Genomic DNA, 25,907 nt, shown 5'->3' on the forward strand with positions numbered 1-25,907 from the left:
GAAGCTCAGCAGTAGTTGGAAAGAACATGGCTACATTTCCCACAACATTTCTGTGTGAAGTGAGCTTCTCTAGTCTGGCTACTATAAAAACTAAAAACAGACAGAGAGACTGAGATGTTGAGGAAGAGCTTTGTCTTTCTTCAATTTCTGCCAGGAAATCAACTGTTTTCATCCAAACATGCACAGGTTTCACACCAGGTGGGTAAAATATACAGATATTGACATTTTGTACTTGCAACTCTTCATATTGTAACAGTGAATATGAAGTGAAATCTTTCCCAAATATTATTGCTTCTTTCAGAAAAAGAATTATTTTTCTGTATTCCGGCTATAAGATGCTTGTGGATTAGTTTGTAAAACACTTTGAAGTTTTCTACAACTTCTTTAAATTTAACACCACAGTGTTGTGGCTGTTCAGGTGTATTTTTGAAGTGGACATGTTAAGTGCAATTTGAAATAAGAAATGTAAAATGTGATAAAAAATACATTTTTGTGTTTATTTGATTCCTATTCAAGACACTTTGATGAGAATGACTATATATGTAATATAGGCGGCTACAGAGTATCTTTGTTTACATTTTTGGTTGGTGGTGTGCCTCGTGATTTTTTTCAGTCAAAACAATGTACCTTGACTCAAAAAAGGTTGAAAAAACACTGCTCTATTGAAGTGACTGCTTTAAAATGCCATTTTCTTATTTTTTTGTGTTGTAAAACTAATTGATTGATGGATAATTAGAATGCAAATAGCAGCAATTATGTTTGGCACACTCATCGGAGCAGCACCGCTGAGTGAAACCGAAATACGTCTGATTGTCCCGCTTCAAAGAGGTAAACTAATCAGTAAAAAGGCAGTGTTTTAATGACTCATAAGCTTTCAGTGACTTCAAAGCAGTAAGCTTTATGCTTCTTTATTTCTTGGCTAATAATCATCATGGGAGCAGTTACAAAAGCATATTTAATAAGCACTTTTAAAGCAGGTAGTCAGTGTTTTTTATAGCAGAGTTGCTTTCATCTTTCAGGCTGGTTAATACGTTTCAGAAGGTGAAACTTCAATTTAAAATAAAGTTCCACATGGCCCAATGTTATCCTCCCTTTGTGCTTTGTGGGCTTGAATTCAGTTTGCAGAGACCACACAAAGAACTTGTGGAATTCATTAAGCTTCTTCCGTTGGCATTTCAGCTCTGTTTAAGCAGATGGCATTTCAATACTGGAATGTGAAAGTGAACTTAATTAAGTCTCAACATAATAATTATGCATGAGCCAATTGGGATTATAAAGGTGTACCAACGTTCTAAAAGATTAAGTTTCACAACCACCAAAGTTTTCCCTCAGTCCTTCATAAAACCAGAGAAAGGGCCCATGAGTTTTCTACCAAAGACAATCTACGTGGGAAAAAACACAGTTTGGGTTGTAAACTGAAAGAACCTCAATCTTGTTGGTGATTTGTTTTAAATTAAAACAAATATGATATATCGTTTTTCTACTGATATGTCCAGCTGATTTTGAAAAACTAACACCGTCTGTTTAGAAAGCTTTCACAAATCACAAACAGTACTCTAAAATAAGTCAGGTAGTTTAGAACAATTCAGTCAGATTTGACCAGTTCATATATTGCTTGTCAAACTATTGCAGCATTAAAACCTCCACTCAAATTTTCTTTTATTTTCTTTTGCATATTAACAATTAATGTTTCAGAAATCTCAAATTATGTTTAAAAAAATCTATACACAACTATGTTTTATATCTATGTATATAATATGAAGTACAGTCATATTAAAAACTGAAACTGAAAAATGTTGGCTTAGTGCCAAAATTTAGCTATGAAGCAGATGCTAACCTTTCACATCGTGTCCGTTGCTCTGTTGCCTTTTTCAGGATGCCTCCATTTTAAACAATTAGTTATCAGTGAAACCTTTGTCATAGCTTTTATAACCAACAAGACTTAAGAACTACTTGAGCAAACTAGTAGCAAACCAGCTAGTTTGCTAGCATCAAACAGCATAATGACAGGAGAAGTTCCAGAATGACAGCAACTGGATACTTAGTATGAAAACCTTGACTCACTATCACCAGGTTACATGCCATTTTACTCACCGTTTGATAAAAAAAAAAAAAAAAAAAATCTTATAGCTGTGTATAGAGCTCTGTCGAAGACACATTTCTGTTTTCTTCTGTTTGACAAATAGTTTTTCTTTTCTATTGTTGTGCTACAATGGTGTTTTATTCAAGCGTATCATAGCAATTTCATACTAGCACATGCCCAAAAGCAATGCAGCAAAAGTCTCTTCATGATGTGATTACAAATTGCAATATTTCAGCTCAGGTGTTCCAAAGGGACAAAACTGAGACTTCTTGAAGTTGTCTCTGGTGAAGCTGCACGCTCTATAAGAAGCTTCCAGAGTGCAGAGGTCGGAGAAGGAGAGCGGAAACCTGCAGGCTAAAAGACAAGATGAAAATTCACAGTCACCTGCCTCGTACTACAGTCCCTTCTGTGCTAGCTGACCTGAATCCCCCTCCAAATGCCCTCTGCCCCGAGCTGTGGGACAGAGCAAGCTCTCTGTTTCCCCCCCTCTTTCCCTCATTCCATCACAGTCCGTCACTCATCATAAATGATACAGCAGCCCTCGGCATGTAGCAGTCTGAAAACAGCCACACAGTGTGTGTTTTTTTTTCTCTTCTATTTTTTCTATATGTGTGTTATTCCTGACAGCGAGGGAGAGAGAGAAAGAGAGAAAAATCATCAGAGCCATAAAAACAAAAGGCACAAAAGGTCACACTCACTTTACGTCAATAAAACTTTTCAGTGTGTTTGTGTGTCTTTATGTGGAAGCAAGATGGAGGCGGGTGGGGTGGTTGCTAAAACAAATGACCTGTGGTTAACAACAACTCCAATTCATTGACTTTTTATACGTGTGGGCTCACGCACAGATGGCAAGAAACGTACAAACCTGAACGTCTGGAATTACAGATTACAAAAGACGTATTGGATTCTGTAGTTGGTTTGCATTTATTCTAGAAATGCCACTTGTTGGATGCACCATCATTGCCCTTTATTGCTGCCCTTCATATGGACTATGTGGAAGCTTACATTCATGTTGTGTTGTGAATAATATCCTATATGATAATATTTTTCAAGACAGTAAGAACTTTCACAACTCTAATCCATTAGAGTTGTGAAAGTTCTTGCCATCTTGATAATTGTTTCTCTTAAGAAAGAAGACCCAGATGATAATGAAAGCCTGGTGGCTAATGAACTACCTGTTTAGAAGAAGATTAAAGTAACTCTGGTCTTGTTTCTCACCAAAGCTAATCAAACCCAAAGCCGAACCCTGAAAAGAAGGGATATAACAGAGTGAAATAAATAGAAGCTGCTCACAAGTGATGGATGAGCAGATGGAGGGTGAGAAATAAGTAACAGAAACATCCAAAGGAAACCAGGGGAAGACCTACTCAGTGCTTTTGGAACAGTGTGCCCTCATAGCTCTGAGGTATTGCCAGTGGATTCATCATTGGCAAACACCATTCAAAAATACATCATTTAGTTCTCTAGTGGTGCTGAACTCAGTGAATCACCCTAAAAGACTGGCCTACTGGAAACTCAGAAACTTAGTGGGTTGTATTAAAATGCTGATATATTTTGTTACTTTCATGACTTTTACATGTTGAAAAGTAAAAGTTGTTACTTCAGAAGAATGAAAAAGGTAGTACAATGTGTTGTCTGATCACCAGATAGAGGGTGGTGCAGTTGGTAGTAATTCTGCCTTGCGTCATAGAGTGACTGAATGGGATGGATGGATATATTTATGATCTCCAAAGTTGTGAATAAAGTCAATAACAAAATGGTAAAAAACAAAAATTATTCAGTAGAAAAATCAATCAAGTTACAGACTTCATTTATCTGTATTTACGTAGAAAAAAAGACAAACTGGAAGCAGTTTCTTTGGCGTAAATCAATGAGACAATCCAATGAAGCTAAGGGTCGTTAAACCTCGTTCCAGCCTCATGATTGTTTTGTATTCCCCTCTTCTTTTCCAGATCCTGGTGAACTCCATTTCCCAGCCTGCCTTGTTGTATGAGAACGTGATGGTGAGCGATGGGCACCCCATCCTGAGAGATCTGCTCTTCAGTCCAGATCATCAGTTTTTGTACGCTCTCACTGATAAACAGGTAGGAGAAGGCATATAGATCAGCACTCCAATGATCTACAGTGCAGCCAAGCAATGTTAGTCTATTATATGCTGTCTATTGTTGCCAATGACAGCCCAGACTAAATAATGACTGAATATCAATGATCATCGATCTATGTGGCAGTAACAGGGAATGGGTACAGATTTGCATCCATACAAATGTGTGTGCATATGTCTTTCTGGTTTACATAAAGGTGCAAACACAATCTCTTTATCACTGTCATGATTTGAAGTTGATAGTGAGGATAAACACAGGGAAAACCCAAGGTAGAAGATGAATAAATGAAGATTTAATGATGAATCCACAAGAAACTCAAGCACAAGGAACAAACAGTTAAGCTCGATGGCAGATGGTGACTATGGACAAAGACCAGGACAATTGACCAGGACCCGACAAGGAACAAAGACAACAGGTGGACTTAATTACATGAGACGGGTTAACACAAGAAGCGAGACAGACCTGGGAACAATCAGGACAGGACGGCACAGAGACTCAGGTGACAGAACTAAATAAGCACAGAAAAACCTAGAAATAAATACACAGAAAACACAGATCTCAACAATCAAGATCCCTTCGCATGCTGCTTTACAGGCTTTTATAGCTCCTGTGTTGAGTATGTAGTAGAAGATACACAACAGCAGAATATATGTGAGGCAGAATAAGAAAATGAAGATGGAAGATTAAAAAAATCACTTGGGAAGCGAGCAACCAAGCTAATTACATACATACAGAGGCACATGCCACATAGGCATGTTACATGTTACTTTTATATTTTTAAAACTTTAATAATAGATCACATTTGTAGCTATTCTAGTTAACATTAAACATGTTAACATGTCAAATGGTTATAAGTTGAAAGTAATTATAACCCAAGAGCAAACATTCCTAGTTTTGACTATCAAAAATATTGAGTAAATATTAATATTAGTCTTTTGTTTAGACATAAACTGAATTGAAAATTTGGGCCGATATCAATAACCAATATTAATACTGCTGCTATGACCAGTAACTGATGTTTACTATTATTACATGTATTTTATGTATTTCACTACCCTTTCGGTGGAAAAACTTCAAAAAAAAAATTCACCTTGTAGTTGCCACAATGAGTAGATATTTACAAGTTAAGACTTTGATCTTGACAGATGACTCTTAAGGAGCACCGTTCCATTCAGAAATGACTTAATTTTATAAACATAATTTGTTTCATTTGTTCTTTTCTCCATATCTGTCTGTATTTCCAACTCCACTTTGTGATAACTTTTTCTGGTATAAATATAAATTAGCCTCTTTGCTATAACAATTCTTTCAGATATTGCTAAGATTCAAAGTAGCTAAAATATAGGGAGTACAAAATACTCTGAACTTTTCAGTGTGGTGCTAACTGAAAAGGCACCAACACCATCTATATTAAATTTTATCTAAACTTAAAACAACTAAGTAGACTTGTAGGTGCTTTAGAAAAGTAGAATTTAAGGCAGAATGACTGCAGGATGCAGAATGAATCACGTTGTCATGTCATATCGCATCAAGTCACATTTGCACTAATTATTAAAGAGGGTCAGCCTAGGGCCACACTCCTATGCAGAAAAGCAACTACAGACAAACACATACATTCTTCCATATTCCTTCACCTACAAGGAAATAACTGGTTCAAATGACAAGTATTAAACTATGCTTTTTGAAGCATATCATAGTTTTTAGTATTATTATATTTTTTATGTGGCTTAAAAGCAGCTATTTGATACCAAGACCCAGTCCGATTCAGTAAAGTCCTTGTTATATGATTACATTACAGGGATTTCAATCAATTTCAATCACTTTATCTTTGAAGTTCAGTAAAGTAACACAAGTTGATCAAGTTTGCACAGGTTTCTGAATCCAGTGTAACTAATTCTAGTAACCTTCCAGTCACTGCAGTAGCCAGATATTTTGTCCTGACAGGAAGTGTCTGTAGGACATTCTTGTGTCTCTGTATCTTCTGTCACACTATTTTTCTGGTATTTTGAAAAGCCTGTTGTGTGGGTCTAAACTCAAGGAAGTGAAGGGGATTTTGTGAACCATCCTTTCAGGTTTTTGAAGTATGTGTGTCACTTTTAATGTGTTCCCGTTTTGAATAGTTGATTTGTATCTGGTTTAAATTAAATTCACAGTGTCCTGCTTTGTCAGGACCGGTATGTTATCTTTGGTCTATTTCACTTTAATGATTCACACTCGCATTAAAAGATGAAGACTGCATGTAGAAATCAATTGTTAATATGGACATATAGATTGTTAGCTGAATTATTCATGAAGTTGGTCAGGTCATCAGTTTCACTTTCAGTTTTAAGCAAACCTACATACTGAAGTTAGTGAATCTTTATCAGTGCAGAGATGAAGTAATTGGTTGTGAGTTGTAACATTTCATTAGCAGTTCCTTAAAGATTATGAGCAGTCTGGCTAATCCAGCAATTCAATTTTGCGTGCTACAGTATCAGATAAGTAGTGAGTCGATGCTGGAGCATGAGTTTTCTATTGCATCTTGTGTTCCTACTCAACAGAAGTGAAAGTGGTTCTATTGGGTATAAACATCAGTCTGACTTAGTAGATACAGCTGTAGTCTTTTTGGTTCTCCTACAAATGTTTTTATGTGGACTGGTTTGGTTAATGCCAACATGTTTACTCTGTTTTAATGTAACTCAATTGTAACATATTTCAGGAGGGACCTAAATCTGGACTCAGGTATAGCCCAAAGCTACTGTGATTGGAGCCATGACCTGTCTGTTTACACAATTAATCATTTCTATCATGAATATTAGACCTATTACTTTATACTCCTTAGTCTCAGAGATTTCTCATTTCCAATACTGACTTAATTGATATAATATGCTTAAAATTCTTCTGCTGTGGAATTTGTGTTATCTTCAGATGCCTTCAGAGAGTTTGCTAGTGTATTCAGCACTTTGAGTCTTCTCTACGACTCCCTTATCTCCAAACGCTTAATGACCTCGATGTGATAACCTTAAATGAGACTTCCACAGTATGTAGACACTGTTGTGTAATTTACCAGCGATTAGGCATAATTGACTTTCATGTGTCTCAATGAGAACAGAGTGGAGGTAGAGTGTAATTGATACAAATGGAGGCCATCACTGTTGATGTGATGTGGAAAAATGAAACTACCATCATGGAGTCAAAGTATCTGAAGAATTAAAGTCGGATAGAAATGCCTCATCCTCAGCACTCAGTATGGAAAAGTATCAAATTGAATTAATGTATTTGTCTAAAAATTGCATCTATCCATCCGTCTGAATAAGTGAACATCTTATTCTGACAAAGCATGTTTTTGACAAGAAAATCATACAGAAACTATGAGTAAGACACATAGGTCACATATGCTTTATGTTTTACATTTAATGTTATTAATATGTAGAGATAATTTCAATTGGTCTAACACCTGGTTGAGTCAGAGCTGTGCAGCTCATTGCCATGATAGAAGGAATCCACACTGTAAGCATTGTCAGATTTTCCTTTTCATAACTGTCCCTTTCCTTTCAATCTACATTAAAGATGACTGCTGTTGCCACCAGAAAGTCGTTTTTAATTATTAAAGCCAGTGTTTTATATTTGATGAGCAGTGATATGTCCCCTACATGCCGGCTCATGTTAGTTCAGCTCAAGGATGGAGGTCTGCTGCCGGGAGAGAGGCCTCCTAGTTTCCTAATCAACATGAATTTACATTTGTATCGATACAGAACATGCATGTTAATAATTGCTCATCTTAAAATAACAACAAATATGGGACAAGTTTCAATCAAATTTTAGCCAGTATGGACCTTACCAAGCTCCGCCCAGAAACGCCCCTCGAAAGTCCCACGTGGCTGCATGTCTCACAAACAAAGCCTCGCGGAGCTTAGTTTCTATGTGTAAACATGGCGTCTTTCATTTCAACTGACTCTCTGCAGAGTATTTCTGAGTCGATTAGTGTAGCATTTTTGTCGGATTTTCAAAAAATATCAGTCACGACAATGGACAGGGGAACCAACAAGTTCATGTCATCTTTTTTGGACGACATCAAGGTGTTTGAGTCACATGATGCCTCCAATATTGTGCGCGTTGCAGCTAAATGCTACCGGTCGATGAGAAAAACAGCAGATCCTCACACCCTCAGCATAAATATAGCTGTGGACAAGATCACTGGTGCCTATTGTTCTTGCAAGGCTGGGTAAGTCGGGCATTCATGGTTTTGAGGGTTACTTTTGAATCAGTGATTTCTGTTGTTGGCAAATGTCAGTATGCCTAGGCCTTATACACTGTACTCGGTGCTAGCGTGGCTAATACGATTACAGTTTAGTAAAACGCCTTTTCAGGTAAAATAAAATCTTTAATGTATTTCAAATACGGTACACATTGCATATTGATCTGTTCAGCTAAAGCAAGACTGTAACAGACAGGCTTCAAGGTGTAGAAGTTGTATCGGTACTGCCATTATGCTGTACTTAGCTAAAAGGTTTTTACAATGGATGTGTTTATTATTGACTTTTTTTTGTCATTCACTAAACACAAAAAAAGCAAAGCAATGATACTTACACCAGCACACACTCCTTTGTTCTTATTGATCCTACGACGGTTGAGCTGCAAATGGGTCGTGCACAAGCTTTGATCCAAGCAAGGCTTTCCGTTTCAGACTTTGGAAATCTGTGAATTTTAGTTCCACAAATATCATCAGGATACCTGACATCGCCTGTGCAGATACCCCACTGACAGTGGAGAACCATTCTTTTTCGAGTCCTGACGCAAAAACTTTCTGCCGGTCTGCTGGTCCACAATGTACATTAGCATGTGTTTACTACTGTAGCTTGTGTTTGTGAGACGGTCACGCACGTGGTAGTTGCACTGTGATGTGAAATGGGCATTAGCCAATTAAACGCAGCCCCTGTGGTAAGGTCCATTATGATCAAGGAGATGTGAGTTAAAAACTTAATTTTAGATCTATAGTTTGCCCAGTTGTATGGTAACAAGTATCAATAAAGTTCTGAAAGATAACATGAAATGAAATTAAGGTGTCTGTGACATCACCCATAATAACTTTCTAACTTTTTAATGAGAGTGATTTCAGAAAATCCCTAGCCTTATTTTAGAAAAATTTTAATTGATGTACAGATTAACAACTGGTTTGATTTTAAATGTTAAATATGATGTTATATAATATAATGTTAAATATTTTCAATAACTAGTCTAGTTGTTTTGTGTCTTGCTCCCATGTCTTCTTCTGCAGTGTGAAGCTTGACCTACAGCCTGTTAAAGATCTAAATTCTCTTTTGGTTTTCAAATTTTAATCAAAAGTGTATGTAATTCTAAGGTGAGGTCTATGATAACTCTCTCACCCGCCTCTTTTCTTTTTTTGATGCAACATTTTATACCTATGTTTAAATTGTCTGCTCAATTCAAACCCATTTGGTTTAAATTTGTTCAAAGTATTTTATCTTTTAAACTAGAGATGCTAGCCACATTGATAAAAAAACAGAATAAAATATAAATGTAGTTTCAGATGCTGACTTTCACGTTGTTAGCTGCGAATGGTTAGCCTTTAACGTTATAACATTGTTTTTACCATTGTATTACCCTTTCTTTTTAACTAAATGTTGTTAGCTAGCTCAATGACAATTCTTTATTGGTCAACTCTTCAATAAAGAACAATACTCAGGTTTTTTTTCTCTTTTACTTCAAAATAAGAGTCTCAAACATAAATGCAGTCTATCGAGCTTACATATGCATCACCTTATAGTATTAGCATGCACTTACTTCACTCGATGAAGTTATACTGGTACTTTGTGAGCCTGACTCTACTTTGATGACAAATACTCTGGTGTTTATACTATGTGAGCTCTTATACAAGCTTCTATTACTTTCCCACCCCAGTTACTGTTACTTTTACGCTGTCAAGAGTTGCATAAAAATGTCTAAATTAGCTCATCAGCTGATTCTCTGTCAGCCAACATTTCCCTTGCACTAGTTATTTTTGCTTTGAGCTGTACATTTTCTATGCCGTTTTGTCTCTCTGCTCGTCAGAATCGCACTAACCAAGAAATGAGATGAGCTTTTTGAGGAGCAGATAATAACCTTTTACTTTCAGGTTGTTAGTGTTGACTACATTCACAATCCGGTCTCAGAGACTGAGGTAGAGGAAGAGTACAGATGGAGAGTGCTAGTGTGTGAGAGCTGAGAAGGTGGGAAAAAATAATTGGTTTCTGCGACATGCTCTGCTATTTTCTCTAACTCTTCCTGCCTAATATTTGCAAAATTGGATCTACACGTGTTTGTTTCAGATTGGAGAGAGTTTATAGAGACTTCAGATATCATTAATAGAAAGTATCTTCTTCAGTAGCCAGATTCTTATAATGTGAACTGGAGGTAACAAAGCCCAAAGTTAATGGTGGCCTTTATATGTTCCAAGACATGTACCTGGATTATAGACGTTGGATTATTTTTTTATTGAAGCTATTATTTGTATCATTTAATCATAGACTTTGGCTTAAATTTACTATATTATTAAGATTACAATATTACTTTGCTGTTTTCGACAGTCAGGCAAAACTGCCTGTGGACTGCCAGGCTAAAACTAGCTTGTATCAAGTTTTAAAATAGTTCCTTTAAAAAATGTTTGATATGTGACAATTCTCAGCTACCCAAAAATATCACTGCCCTCTTTTGTCTTTTCAAGCAAAATCATAATTTAGCCATAATACTCCACAGTGACTGTCACAGTTAAATGGTCTTGCCCAGTCCTGTAAAGTTGTACCAGATCTCTCACCCAATGATTGCTTGAGATATTCACCAAGTATCTTTGCAAAACTTTGAATGAAATAAGTTTATCAGATGAATTTATGAGGCATGATATAAGAGGCATATTTGAAATTTATAAAACATATTAAAACAATCTCAATAAAAAAGCATTTGGGCTCTTCACATCATGCCAGTTGACGTTCTCCTCATATGCAGAAACAATCAGAGGTGTCTTGTTTGTCAGGCCCTTCTTCTTCCTGCTGTCGTCATTCCTCCATTTTTTTTTCTTGATATTGAATAATAGAAATGCCAACTGATGAGAGTTCCAACATCTAGAACCCAATTCCCCAGCTTGACAGAGCAATTTACCTTTTCCCATATTCACTTGACCGTAATTAAATGTGGTGCATTGAACTCCAGCACACAGACCACATATCACAACGGGCAAGTGTGGACTCACATCTGAGCTTGCACGGACAGGAGTAGGAAAACATAAAACTGATTCAGTGCAAGACGAGGGTTTTCGATTAGCGCTCCATAGAGTTATTCACGCCCTTCGTTTTGTGTGTGTGTGTGCGGGTGTGCGTGTGTGCGTGTGTGTGTGTGTGTGTGTGTGTGTGTGTGTGTGTGTGTGTGTGTGTGTGTGTGTGTGTGTGGGTGGGTGTGCGTGTGTGTGTGTGTGTGTGTGTGTATGCGTGTGTGGGTGTGTGTGTGTGTGTGTTGTACGTAAAGTCCTGCACTGGCACATTTTCTCACTTTCTTTTTCTTACTTCGTATCTTGGTCTGCCGCCATCTTTTTATCTCTGCGTCTCCCCAATGATATCTCATTATTTTCTGTGTTCATAAAAGTGAACAATGGCTCTAAATCACTTTTATCATTGCTGCTTTTTTTACAGTTTCATGTTCAAATTGTTCCAGTCTAATTAAAAAAAGAGATTTTTCATCCTGTCATGGCTCTCGGCTGCTGACGTCACGGAGTGGGAAATATTTCTGTTATCCTGCATGTCCCTGTGGATGACATCATCTAATTGCTTTAAAGCAAGTGACTAAATGGATTACAGCTCATAATCTATTGATTTCTACTGTACCTTTGTACCAGATGTCGTCTTTATCATGTTATTACAAGTCTTATTTCTAACACGCAGCTATTAGACAATCTTTTTTTCTCATTGGTTCCCCAGATAATGAGCTGCTCTCAGACTAAAAGAGCCCTAGGTCTTTTGCCATGTTTGAATCCAAATCATATACAGTAGGTCATGTCTCAGATCTCATCGTCTTGTAGTGGTTATGACTGTAGAGTTGCACTTCTGAACTCGGAGATCAAGGTCAAGCGTTTCTACTTGTAAAACAACCTTGGTAAGGTGACCTGTCAGCAGCAAACAGCCTCGTTCGGTGTGAGGGGTGGCGGCTTCAGAAAACTGGCATAATGGTCCGATGATGTACCTTCACGTATTGATTACTGTACAGAAATGTACTGTACTGCACGGTGGAGAAACCCTACCCCTGGCACCACATCAGAGAGGGTTCATATTAAATTCAGTCAGCATTTACTGCACTTGGAGGTCAGCAAGAAGAGACCGCCGCACACTGCCTTTAAAACAGTTTCTTTGGTGTTTGTCCAACTATGAAGTTGCTAAAAAAATGTTGGTGACTGGGGAGGATAATGAGGAGAGGATAGAAGAAATACTCCTGTCAGCAAGTTTCCGAGTTTCATTTGAAAAGCATAGCATCTTAGGATTTACATTTGGGGGAAGTTGGTATTTGTTGCCTAAAGACACTCGAGCGTTTCTAAATCTTGAGAGGTATTCTTCCATTCCACTGTCATCTCACCTGGTCTTTTAGCATCTTCGTGTTTAAGATTCAGAACGTCAGCTGCATAACGTGACTGGATTTTTTTTTGCAGTGCTTTAACTATTTATAGCAGGTCAAACCATGAGCTTCATATCAACTCCCACAAGGAACTTAGGGATATAAAGGCATAAGAGCCAAAGAGATGCTTCCACTGAGGGTGATTAGAGAATTTCCGTCTCACTTTAAGGTTGCTCATCAGCTGTTGATAAGCCAAGTGAGAACGTGGCAGCTTCTCATCAACCTGTATTAGGAGTGGCCTCACCTAAATTTATAGTAAGATAACAGAAATAAACATTCCAGAACTGCTTTAGTTTGGCTATGCTATTTTAATGTAAGAGGAATTTAGCCCAGCTTTATTTGAAGGGAACCGATTCAGTGATTTGTCCAGAGTCTGAAAGATCCAAACTAAATTAACTGGACACTAGAAACCTTTGTGTATCATTAAACTTAATACTCGAAAGCTTTGATCTATTTTATCAATACAACGTTTAGTCTGCATAAATTGCAGCTTGCATACTTCTTTTTTTGTGTATCACGGCTACTTCTAGATTTGTTGACTAGAAATTTTAAGTATAAAGAGGGAATGTTTGTTCCTTTTTCAGATGTTTCTTCAGTTGTCTTCCATCTCCCACATCCTGCTTCCTCCAGGATTGTGTCGATTGGTGGTTTAATGTAATCTATGCTCTCATTTGGAGAGGTTCAAGACGGTTGAGGCCATAGAAAAAGTACAGAGAACAAAAATGTCTTTCATTTTTCTAATTGAAAAGTGAGTTTTAAGTTGATAAATCAGTTAGTGCCCATAATTATATACTGGCATACAATATCGTTACCATTGAGAATTCCATGTCTCTTGTGTCTGCGTGCATGTGTGTGTGTGCGTGTGTGTGTGTGTGTGTGTGTGTGCGTGTGTGCTTGGGAGTGTGTGCGTGTGTGTGTAGCCTCAGTTGCAATTGGCCGCTTCATTTTTTCTTAGTAGCTAAAACCACCTTATGGTCAAGTACGTCAACCAAGTGTGTTACCGCAAATTTCTCATCTGCTCTGTGTTGCTGCTAACATGGTTGCATCTGAACTAAACTCGCTGGCAGAATAAGCCATCCATCAGCCTCTTGTGTTGTGATAGCACCTTATATTTGCCACCATATTATACAGCTGGGACAATTACACTCAGGCTCACAGCTACAGCTAGCCGTGGTGGAAAAGGGGGCCTCATATGTGGAATGAAACATCAGTTGCAATTACATTCGTGTGTCTTTCTCATCTATCCTTCTCTGTACACCTCCCGTCCCCCTCCTTCCTCCAACCCTGCGCCCCCCACCCTCCCTGCTCTCATCTGCCACTAGGCAAATTAAGAGCCTCTCTATCGTGACCCAAATGAGAGAGGCTCATTTGTAGCTGTTATTTATTTGTAATAAACTCCCCTCATCATCTCCTCTGCTCTTTCTCTCGTTTTCCCTGCGCTGTGAAAATGTGGTAAAAAAAAAAAAAATAGAAGAAATAAATCGGAATTGCATTGGAGGGTTATTTTCATCCACAAACATTGTCCATTATCACCTAAAAGCCAAAATGAATGGTTAAATGGACACCCCCCTTTGGCCCCCTCTCAGGTCTCATGATCTCATTCTTTGTATTTTCCTCTACCTTCTGCTGTAATGTCCCTGTCCTTTTCCCATCCACCTCTCTCCCCTGTCTATAGATGGATTCCCCCCCCCCCCCCCCCTTCCACCGCCATAAATGGGCCAGGGATGAAAATGCCATATTTAATATAAATAGGTGGTGCTCACTTACTTACAGTTCTGTCAGAAACACAGACACCGTGCCACCTAGAGTGAGACAAAGAGTCTTTGGCTGAGCATCTCCCACTTACCCTCCCCATTATCTGTTTTCTAAAACTCAATAATTGAATTCCACCCTGATATCACAAAGCTGCGCTGAATAAACTTCCCTCTCTGGCTATTGTGCTTGAGAGCAGCAAGCTTTTTTTTTTGTTCTCCCTACTGCCTTCCCCCACCCCTCTTTATCAGATGGACTGTATTACTTGCATGGTATTTGTACAGCCACCAATAATGACTGCAATTTGCTGCCATTTGGTGTCCTGTAAGAGGCTCGTGCCTACTGATGGCTGCATTATAATGGCCTTCAGACACCGGTTACTATTACCATGCAATGAATCCGCTATAAGGCATTGTGTTCACCTGTACATTAGTGTGACACAGAGAACCTGAGGATCCAGGAACTGAGGGTAAAATGGAGGGAATGTGGCAAGTATTGTGTGAGAGCTCTTCTATGTTTTTACTTTCAAAAGCATAATGGGTCGAATAATTTGGAACAATAGCTCCTCAGTGGAGTAATGGAGCATGTTTGTGCAATCACGCAGGTCAGTTTTTGCTAGTAAATCATTTGCTTTCTTGAAGGGGCAGTATTATGTAAAATCACATTTTTGAGCTTTACATCATGTTATAATGTTCATCAAAAACATACCTGGATTGTTGATTTGATTATTTCATGCCTGTTTGGGAAATTCTTTAATCTCCGTGGCAACCAGCTGTACAAAACACCTGGGTGGACCTCCTCAAAGAGCAGCCCTGCATACGACTCCTCCACTCAGCTCCTTCAGACTAGCTGGCAGCAATTAGCAAACACCTGGTGGAACTGCACACCCACAGAGCTCATTATAGGAGATACTTCTCATTTGGTATAATCACTAAATGATTAATTTCCTGAGAAAGAGCAGGAGTTTTTAAAGAGACCGAGGCCCAATTTGAAGGGTCTAATCTGAAAAAGGAAGTAGAACTCCTGTCTTTTCAGAGGTTTTTGTGTCGTTTGTTTCCTTCAGTAGTTATTTGTTTTTGACTAAGGGATGAACACATTTTTCAGTTAGTTTAGTTAATCTGCCTGAAAGCAAATTTCACCAGCAGAAAATGTAACAAATGTTGCAGCTTTGGTCAACTAGGTCTACTGGACTATCAAGAATCAGGAATGAAAAACCCTAAAGTACAGTAACAAGAATCATTCCTTCCTACTTATGGTCATGGGAAGCAGAAATGTGAATTGAAGTTCAAACAAAACACATTGATTCATAATAATTTTCTACCTCTAACTAGTTATCATTAGCATTGCAATTAGCACTGATGCAATCTTGAATAATACACAGACATATGTTTGCCATATATTGACATAAAATTAGCAATGTGCTTGGTCAGTTATACAATGATTGTGTAAAAACGTGATGAAAACAGAATGATTTCTTCTTTGAAGTTTGGCAGGTTGAGTAAAATAGTTTGTTGTGGTAGTTTCCCCATGAAGGTTTCTAAAAGCATCCGCCTGCAGCTGGTATTAGAATGCAGACTGACTCCAGCTAATCTCATGTGCCTCCTGCTTCTGCTGTGCTATTGATTTCATACTTCACCTAAATGAAACAGCCAGACGCATGTGTGCACACGCGCATGACGCCTTGTCTGTGTGTGAATGTGTGCTCGGTGGTTAGTGATGTATTTAAGAATTTAACAGATGCCCCAGAAAACTTGTCTGAAAGTCTGTTTTTGGGGCCAAGGAGTAGTCTTCCTGCTGGCGTCGGTTCCTGTGTGTGAGTTTGCCTGAGGCAGCGCTCTGTCTGCCAATCCACCTGTCACTGGCTAATCGCATCCAGCAAATTGAGATTTACCATATGGATGTTGATCCACTTGATGTTTTGAATTGTCAACTGGGTGCATGAAACCTTTTTCCTCACAGGTCTGACTTTAACGTTTCAGAAAGGTTGCTAAAGGGTTAATTATTTGGATTTCGAGTTTCCTGAAAGTGCCATAATTTTACAGTTCTTTTTAATTTCTTGCTTTGCGCAGGTCTGTTAAATGATATCTGCAAGGATCAGTTTCTCTGGGCTTCCTAATGATACATTGTGTCCCACTGATGCTAAGATATGCAGGTGTCTTTTGTAGACAAATCCATTAAGCTGTATTGTTTGACATCATCAAAGTTTAGATTTGTTCTCATTCATGCCAGAAAACGGCGTTTGAAATGAGTCAATGTTCAAACAGGGTATTCACTGATGTGTATCTTAAGGGTATCAAGTACAATAGCTCATTGTTTTCAGATGCTTTGTCTTCATTCATACTGAGATGCTTACAGAAATGTGTTGGGCCGAGGAAAGATAAGACAATTACAGAAAGTGAGTTGAGGTTTAAGTTTCTGTTAAAAAAAAAAAAAGCAATATGAACTTTAAAAGGAAGCCAACATCAAAAATGCATTTTGCTGCAAAGCTGGCCTTCACTGCTGTTTATGCAATTAACATGTGACAAACCAACACTCAACACTTCCAAAAGACTAATTAAAATGAAATGTTAATTAAAGTTGACACTGAAGAAGCAAAGACATAATGTATTAGAAGTGAAATTGGATTGAAGTCTAACTAATATACAAACTGGAATAATGAAGCAGTGGTTTTTGTGTGCAAGTACACACAAAAACCGTATCTGCTTGTTCCTACAGTACGTCCAGTTACCCTTTACCATATTTAGTCTGTTGGATTGGCCCAGATTATTCTCCGTCTGACGTTAACCATGTGACCTTTTGTTTTTTTACATTTTCTTCCAGGTGACCCGTGTGCCGGTGGAGAGTTGTGAGCAGTATGCATCCTGTAGAGACTGTCTGGGATCAGGAGACCCTCACTGTGGCTGGTGTGTGCTACACAACATGTGAGTACTTGCACACAGTGACGCTGCTTTTGAAGTTTAATTTGCCCGGTTTGTGTTGATTAAACTAGACGGTGGAGTAGCTTTCTGGAACGATCTTCTTTATCTCTCCTCTCTTTTGTTCTTATTAGCATAAACCTGCCTTCCTTTGAGGTCCTTCAAGGATATCTGACGTGTCAGATCGTTAAGAAATTTATGTTTTAATGCTTTAAAATACTTCACAGCGTTCCAACTTGAAAGAGCCTATATATGTATGTGGGCCTGGCCCTTAGGGTTAGGACTTGCTAGGGTTTTATGTTTAGATCTAATCCCTTTATTAAACGATGTTGTTTTAGTCGCATGGTGTTAAAGAGAACTGTCCAAAAATACCTAAAAGGTGCTACATTTAGGTTGGATATATAAAAATTGAACACTTATTACATCAGGTAGGTAAGATGCATGTCACTGATTTGATTAACTGTTTGGTTTATATCATCTTATTCTTTTATGGTCCAGTTAGCCTCCATTTCTGTTTCATTTTCCAGGATTTTAAAGATTAGGAAACCCTAATTATTCTCTTTTGTAATTATGTTCAGTAAAATCTCCCATCAATAAATTGCCTGGGCTGTGCTAATTTTTTTAATTAGGTGTAATTGAAAATGTTCTGTCTTCCAAATGCTCTATTTATCACAGAATCCAAAAATAAAAGAAAAGGGGGCTACTTCCCCTTCACAAAGTCTGTATCTGAGGTATTTAGAGATAATTAGTGAGCTGCTTCATGCTGATGAAGGATGACTGATCAGCTGCTGTCACTCATCTCTATCATGTACTAAATACTTTGTTTGGCTGTTTTCTTTTCTCCTGTGCTGTACTTGGACTTTTACTGCTCTGCAATAATAAGCAACACTTAGATGTAGATGAGACTACTTAGAATTTTAGTTGACTTAGTTACACATACTAATACAATCAGCATTCATACAATGCTTCAACGAAGTGCTAATACGCTAGGTGTTTACATTTTCTTACATTGCAACAACGAAACTAATATATTTAAATCAGACAAAGATGTGCATAGTTCTGAAGCTGAAGGAAAATAATACATTTGTGCCAATAAATATTGGAAGAAATGTGGGACTTTGCCTGGATCTCTGTTTAAAAATCTTCTGTAAATAATTTTACGTGACATATTACATAGCAGCTTGAGAAATGTATAATTAATATCCAAAATGCACAGGAAGCATATTTGTGTGCTTAACTACCCTAAGCTACACAAGTCAAGTGTTTGGATAATTATGTACTTGAATCTTTCCATTTTGATTTGTAATTTCTGCCCATTGAAGAAGTACTCTGATTTGCTGGTTTTATTTGTTTAATTTAGCCAAGCAAATGCAGTATTTGCAATAAATACTCTGATTGGATGGAAGGAAAACCTGTCTGTGATTGGCTCATCATGTGGTTCATTTACATACATTTTCTCAAGCTGTGAGCACAGAGCAGCCAGAGCAAAAGTTTGTCAGAGTTGACGTGCCACAAATGAATTGTTCAAATAGACATACGTGCTCACATCAGTCTCACTGCACATTTAGGTTGGGGGGCATAAAAACCAGTCTTATTATCAGCAGCCAGGGTGAAGTGTCAAGGAGCAACAGGAGGAGAGGTGCAAACCTGGAGCTCACTACGGAGAGACTCAGACGTGTTACAGCAGGGAGGCTGAACTGTGGGTGGAGAGTCTGCTTTAGACCAAAGCAGAGGTTTACTTTAACTAATAAATTACACACAGGTGGGCTCTTTACCTCTTAAGACTTCTGTAGGCAGTTGGTGGCACTTGATTTTACTTTGGGTTATTAGAGTAAAATGTGACAAATACAAAAGTTTGCAACACTTTTCATATTTCTACTTGTCCTGGATCCAAAACTGGAGCAAAAGCAGATACCTCCCCTTCTCAAGTCAACAAATGAGACAAAGGATGACTGAGCAGCTGCTGTCAGTCATTTATGGCATATACTGTATGCATTACCCTTTCATTGTGTGCTTGTTCCTGCTGTGTTACACAGTAATTCAGATTTTAGTGTACGGCTGACATTTCATTCGACTTGTTCGACTTGAACCTTACACATATCACCACTGTAAGCATTCATACATATTTTAGTTTTGCTTCAGCTCCTGCAGATCTGCACAGCTATTGAAAAAGTGCTGATTTGGTTCACGCGGCACCATTTAACATGACATATTCCAGTAATTGCTGGGCTCAGCTTTTTAAATGCAAGTTATTTTGTATCTGCTTCCCTAATTTATTTCTAATTTCCATGCATCTCTGCACACACTAATCAACAGTCACCCCGTCTGAAACTCAGTTGTTTTTTTTTTTTAAGTAAATACACTGAATCAATAATTTTGTGATATCCACAGCACTTAACAACTGGGATGTGCATGGCTTTATAAATGGCAAAAATGTATGCGTCCCAATTGAGAAAGGAGCTCTGTCATTAGCTTCTGCAGAACTTTTCATCAACAAATAGAGTAAAATAAGCTGTGTTAATGTGAGATTAAAGGGGATACCGGAATATGATGCTGAGGATCTTTGTTAAAGAGACGTGACGGTGGGATAATCTCCTGTGATAGATGTTCGAGGAGGGATCGCTGCGAGCGAGCAGAGGAGCCGCAGCGTTTCACCACCAGAGTGGAGCAGTGCGTTCATCTGTCCGTCCACCCGGAGACCGTCTCTGTCACCATGTCAGAAGTGCAGGTACGCAGTCCTGTCATGTTCTCATATGTTTTCAGATGTTTGGGGCTGTTGTTGTGTGTTGGCAAAGCCAGAGAACGGGGAGACAGACAGGGAAAAGGATATAAAATGATATTAGATAAAGCTTGTTGATGTGTTATCCCAAGCAATCAGTTTAGGCCGTAGCCGAAAGCTGATATCGGAGCAGTGTTTTTCTGCTTCGGGGGCATCAGTAATGAAGTGTATTGATTGAAATTTCTGCTCTAGCTCATCTTTTCTGATTTCTGTCCTGCTTTCTAGTTGGTGCTTCAGGCTCAGAACGTGCCCAGTCTGTCTGCGGGAGTGAACTGCTCCTTCGAGGACTACGTGGAGACGGAAGGACGCATCTACAGCGGACGGATCTTCTGCCTGTCTCCTTCTACCAAAGAAATTGCTCCCATAACACGAGACCAGGGTAACTAATTAGTTTTTTTGGTTTAAATTATTTGTAGATACTTAATAAAGAAACTTATTAGTTGTTTATTACCTCATATAAACTGTTCTGGTGAAAATTATTTATTTTGATTTTATTTCACAGTGTTCCTTTTCACATTTCTGTTGTAATTTAAGACTCCTGACAGCCGTGACCTTCCCCATTTAGTTTGTCTTCTTCCTTCTCCTTCAAGTTAATATCAGCAGATCATGCCGATATCAGCAAAATCTGGCTACTGGCTGTTAACTTCTTGAGGACTCCACCATTCTGACAATCCCTCGTCCTGTCGTGTTCACTCATTCACACTATTGTACTTATAGCTTTCATTTTAGCTGCATATTATGTACCAGTGCTTGAAATGAATATCACTCCATCTTTGACTGAGTGAGTTGAAATATCCAAAAAAAGGTGTAAGTAGATGGACAGGAGTTGGTTAATTTAACTCAAAAGGGTTTCGTGTCTGAAAGAACAAAACATGTCTAAAGCCACTGCTATTAGTGTGTGTGGCATACTTTAAGATTGCACAAGATTTAGATGCCAACGTCATTTTTATAGCTCCATATTAAAGTACTTCTAGATAATGGACGTCATTCATGTTGGGTCATGATAATTAACTGCAGGAATAATGTAAAAAAGAGTGTCAAATGTCTTGTGTTTGCTTCTAGGTGACCAACGTATAATAAGACTGTATCTGAAGTCCAAAGAGACAGGAAAGAAGTTTGCCAGTGTCTTGTTCGTCTTCTACAACTGCAGCGTCCACCAGTCGTAAGTCAGCCACTCATAAATGCAAAACAGAACAAAAACCTAATTATGTATTACATTTGATCCAAATTAAATAGCAAAAAAACAGATAAACTCATGTCAGTAATATTAAACATCCATGCATAGCAGTGACAAGCACTAAGTAAATGTGCTTTCTTGCTAAAAGCAGCGTTGCTAAAATGTTGGCTGACAAGTAACTCTTATTTTAATGGGGAGAAGTGAGGACGGATCACAACCTGTGCCTCTTCGGTATTCAATGTATTCAAGCTTTTAACAAATCAATTAGTTAATTACATCTCGGGCAAATAAGGGAGTACTGGTGAGTGAAATAATAAATCGAATCCCATCCACGCAAGGCCTAGAAGAGCAGCCAAGCTTGGGAGCCCAGAACACATCATTTACGCTGTTTGGAAGTGATTTATTCCTAATTTGAGTGAAGGAATACCGTTTTACTTTTAAACACTAATTTTAAAGCAGTTTGTTTGGGATTTTATTGTCTGAATCTGTTATTTGAGGAGTAAATAGGAAGACTTTTCTTAAAAGACTTTTTCAGTTTGAAGTTGTTTTTCTTTGTGTCTCCCAGTAATGCATTCGTCATCATTAGTTCATGGATCTTTACGTATCTGTTTTAGTCATGTATGTAGAGAGAAACTCCCATTCCTACTGAAAGTTGTGGGTTCAAATCCAGCTTATTTGATTGGATGAAAGTGGCTTAAGAATAAAGCACTCTGAGTTGTCAATTTTACTGCAAATTTCTATATAAATAAAGTAAATTTCAGTAAAAAAAATCTGGCAGAAAACAATTCTGACTTCAGAATATTCTGACCGACAGTATAAAAGAGCCTGTAGCAGAGATTGATTTAAGCAGCGCTGTTTATTGAATGGATCCTGTGTGGAATCATGTAAGGTGAGTGGGAGGTTTCAAAGCGTCTCCAAGGACAGTTTGAACTGAATTTGTGAAACTAATTGAGAATCCTCAGTCTGCCTTGAGTTGGCTCACTCTTATGCTTAGCTCTGTCTGCGCGCGTGTGTGTGTGTGTGTGTGGGGGTGTGTGTGTGTGTGTGCGTGGGTGTGCGTGTGTGTGTGTGTGCGTGTGCGTGCGTGTGTGTGTGTGTGTGTGTGTGTGTGTGCATGTGTGGGGGTGTGTGTGCGCGTGTGCGTGCGCGTGTGTGGGGGTGTGCATGCGCGTGTGTGCGCGTGTGCAAGTGTGTCAGATCATCAGGATGGATGTGAGAGCCGGGTCCTCTCAGGTCTTCAGTTTTCCTGTTTGTGCTTTTTAAAAAGGTAATTGTTTCAGTATATCATCAGCACAACCTTTGCAGGTTTGGATGTAATATTTGTTCCGCTGTTCTTTTTCTGGTCTTTCATTCACTCTTTAACTGTCAGTAATGAGTTTGTCCTCCTGCTTGTAGGTTTTTGTAATTGGGAGGTTAAGGCATGGTGTGGAAACTGTAATGATGGAAACAATAAAGTCATGAAAATGCAGGGCTGTTGTAATCTATATATGCATTGCAATGCTTAGGAATAGTATCAAAATAATATTTTCCTGATATCTTGCAGCCTTAGTTCCATTTAAGCTTTGTGGAATCTAGCTTTAGTTTGCTTCTTGATGCTTTCACAAAACCTTTTTGTGTTTGCTACATACGGCGGATTTTTTTACTATTTGTGTAAAAAATAATTAATTTAGTCAGTAAAGTTAACAAATTTCATCATTACATACAAGCGCATTTTATTACAACACTTACTAACATGAATGAAAAAGAGGCAGGAAGAACGAAAACTCTTGTAAAAAAAAACCCAAAACAAAATAAAAAAAAACGCCCCTTCCTCAATAATTACCAAACCAGTTTTCATGGCCGTATGCATTAAATTAACAATATAAGTTGCAAACAATATATAATTCTTCTCATAATGAACTAATTAAGTGTATACAACTTAATAAATCTTTTGCCTTACAAAGTGTTTTGAATTGATGTGTAGTAGAGCACTTGTGCTAGGTTTTGGTGCAGATTTCAGTAATGCTTAGTTGTAGTTTACCAGAAATTGTGAATTATTCACTTTTGCCTTTTTTTTGTTTGTGGAGTAACACTGGCTGTGTGTGTAACATTGTGTTCAATTCAGATGTACTTTTTATCCCAAAGCGAAATTAAATGTCGTAATTAATGTCATTTTCAAAGAGTCAATTTCAGTGTTGCAGTGAATCTGGAGAGGCCTCTAACTGAAGACACTGATGATTTGTTACATTCTCATCACATGCTAACAGCTCTACCTCTACATTGCTGTTTATCCCCTTTGAAATGTTTTTAGTGAAACTTTTCTTTATTTCAATCAGTAAATAATGTAGCCTTTTATTAACCAGCTGACCAGTAGTGGTCAGCAACAGGTAGGGGAGGGGCAGCAGTGAATTTCTGCTTCTGCATCATCCTCAGTATCTCATTATAACGACTTCAAATCAAAGGGTTGATCTGATAAAAAAGTTAGCTTGATGCCAGTAACTGCCCCATGCTGCAGTGACCCCTGTAGAGTTGGTGGCTGTTAAATTGCCTGTCTGTTATTACATAGAACTGCTAAGGTGTCATCCTGTATGTACATTTGTAATTTTCATAGTTATTAGTATTTCCTTTTTTCTAGGTTGCTTCTGAGTTGAACATTAATCCAAACAAATAGAGAGCATTTGTCAGAGTTCCTGTCAGATCATGTGCTCTAATAGATTCTGACAACAAGCAGTTCTTACAAAGCTGACAGCTTCTATGCAGCATTAGCATTCTCCCAAATGAATGGTTGAAATAACCCTGACAAGATCTTACCAGCACCAGCTCTTAAGTTAATTTATTCATGACTTGCCTTTCTTTTTTTCCTTTGAGATTTGACTGATGCTTTTTTTAATTATGACATCTTGTTGCACCCACCTATTTTCCTTCCCTTTTATTTTTTTTGGCATCTCTAGCTGAAAAATTGGGGCTGATTTCAATAAGTCGACCCTTAATAATTGCAAATCCGCAACTTTGTTTCACCTCCCTGTATTAGTTCAAGTCTCCATGTGGACTTGAACTAAAAGGAGGTCCAGGCTGACAAACCAACAGAGCAGCAAAGAGATAAACCAAACAACCAATCAGGAGCAAGCCCCTAACTGTCCTGTCTTGTTAAATACAGGTTAAATATAAATAAATAAATGTCATTCAATACCACGACTTGCTGAGTGTGATTTACAGCCCAGAGATTTGGACAGCCTTTACTCTGTCTGACTGCAGCCTCTTCCACCTGGCACAGACTCCCACCATTTAGCTGCCAGGAGTTTGTTTCATAACACAAAGCAATACTACTTCTCACCTATAGAGGGCACTCTTCTTATCTGATCTCCTGCCAGGGTGTCCATGCATTCTTAAAAGGTTTTACATTTATGTGTCTAAATCCAGACCTTAAAATGTCTAAAAATAAAAAAAAAGATTAAGTTGGTCTTAAATATGTTAATCACAGGTCTTAAATTTTGTCCCGACATGAGTATTTAATTTTTCTGTCAGGCTAAAGTTTGAGTCGCATGCAAACATCACATTCTGTACCTGGAATTGCTGGTGGCTACCAGTAACTAGCTACTGATATACTCTTGCTAGGTAACAAAGGCATATTAGTCTTTGATAATAAATACAGTGGCTAATATATCTTGCTATTATGGTATATTGTATGAAATCAGCAATATACCATTGCTATCCAGCCAGCTAGCAAGCTGCCTCCATCATCGATAACTTCATATTTACCTCCAGTTGGCTGGGAGACATTGGCTGACTTCCACTGCCAACCCATACGAGGCTAGGTACAAAAAATAATTTACGTTTGGAACGTTAGAGGTTAAGGCTGTAGAGAGCAATGTGAGGTGGGAGAAGCACAAAGTTTTTGCTAATTATTCCCATTTACAGTTTTTTTAATCTTACATGTCCTTCCTTTTGATACCTTTAAATCATAAAATAGGACTAAAAACATAACTTTTTTCCCACACTAATTTGTTTTAACTCTTCCAAAGGGATAGCTAGATGGTATTTGCTCCCCAAGTTCAAATGATGAAATAAGTTTATTCTATTATTTTGAACCCAGGTGAGTTCTTTATGTTTGACCCTTTGTATCTGTTTTAGACTTTTTTGCGTTTTTGCGTTGAACTGAATTGAATTTCAAGACTTTAAAATTTTAACACTGTGTTTTATGTTTACCTGTTTTTTTTTTGTTGCATCTCTACCACACAACACTTCGGTCATCCCATCATCCTCTGATCTCATTGCTTCTCTCCCTCACCTCCCCTTTTTTTCTTGCCTCTTGTTCATCAGGCCCATTTATTGCCTGAGACCTGCTCTCGCCCTGCATATATCTGCATAGTAATAGGCCGTTAATTAGCTCTGGCTGGAGTTTCTGTGTGGCGATGGTCATAATGGAGTGGGCCTGGACAGGGAGAGCTCACCTGGGCCACTTCTCCAGCCTTTACTTTCTGTTATT

The 25,907-nt window shown here is 38.2% G+C and overlaps 1 protein-coding gene across 3 annotated transcripts in view; it reads left to right on the top strand.

The window, feature by feature from the left end:
* Window positions 1–25,907, top strand: part of LOC103466867 (plexin-A1-like) — a 333,062-nt gene that overhangs the window by 166,860 nt on the left and 140,295 nt on the right. For all 3 annotated transcript variants that reach the window (XM_081608591.1, XM_008412750.3, XM_008412753.3), the window contains 5 exons: window positions 4,036–4,167; window positions 17,392–17,492; window positions 20,091–20,214; window positions 20,491–20,644; window positions 21,328–21,427. In XM_081608591.1, the coding sequence (XP_081464717.1) occupies window positions 4,036–4,167; window positions 17,392–17,492; window positions 20,091–20,214; window positions 20,491–20,644; window positions 21,328–21,427 (611 nt within the window). The remainder of the gene's footprint in view (window positions 1–4,035; window positions 4,168–17,391; window positions 17,493–20,090; window positions 20,215–20,490; window positions 20,645–21,327; window positions 21,428–25,907) is intronic.

Source organism: Poecilia reticulata, chromosome 7 (assembly GCF_904066995.2).
Source record: "Poecilia reticulata chromosome 7, P_reticulata-male-v2, whole genome shotgun sequence".
In the NCBI taxonomy this organism is placed as follows: domain Eukaryota; kingdom Metazoa; phylum Chordata; class Actinopteri; order Cyprinodontiformes; family Poeciliidae; genus Poecilia; species Poecilia reticulata.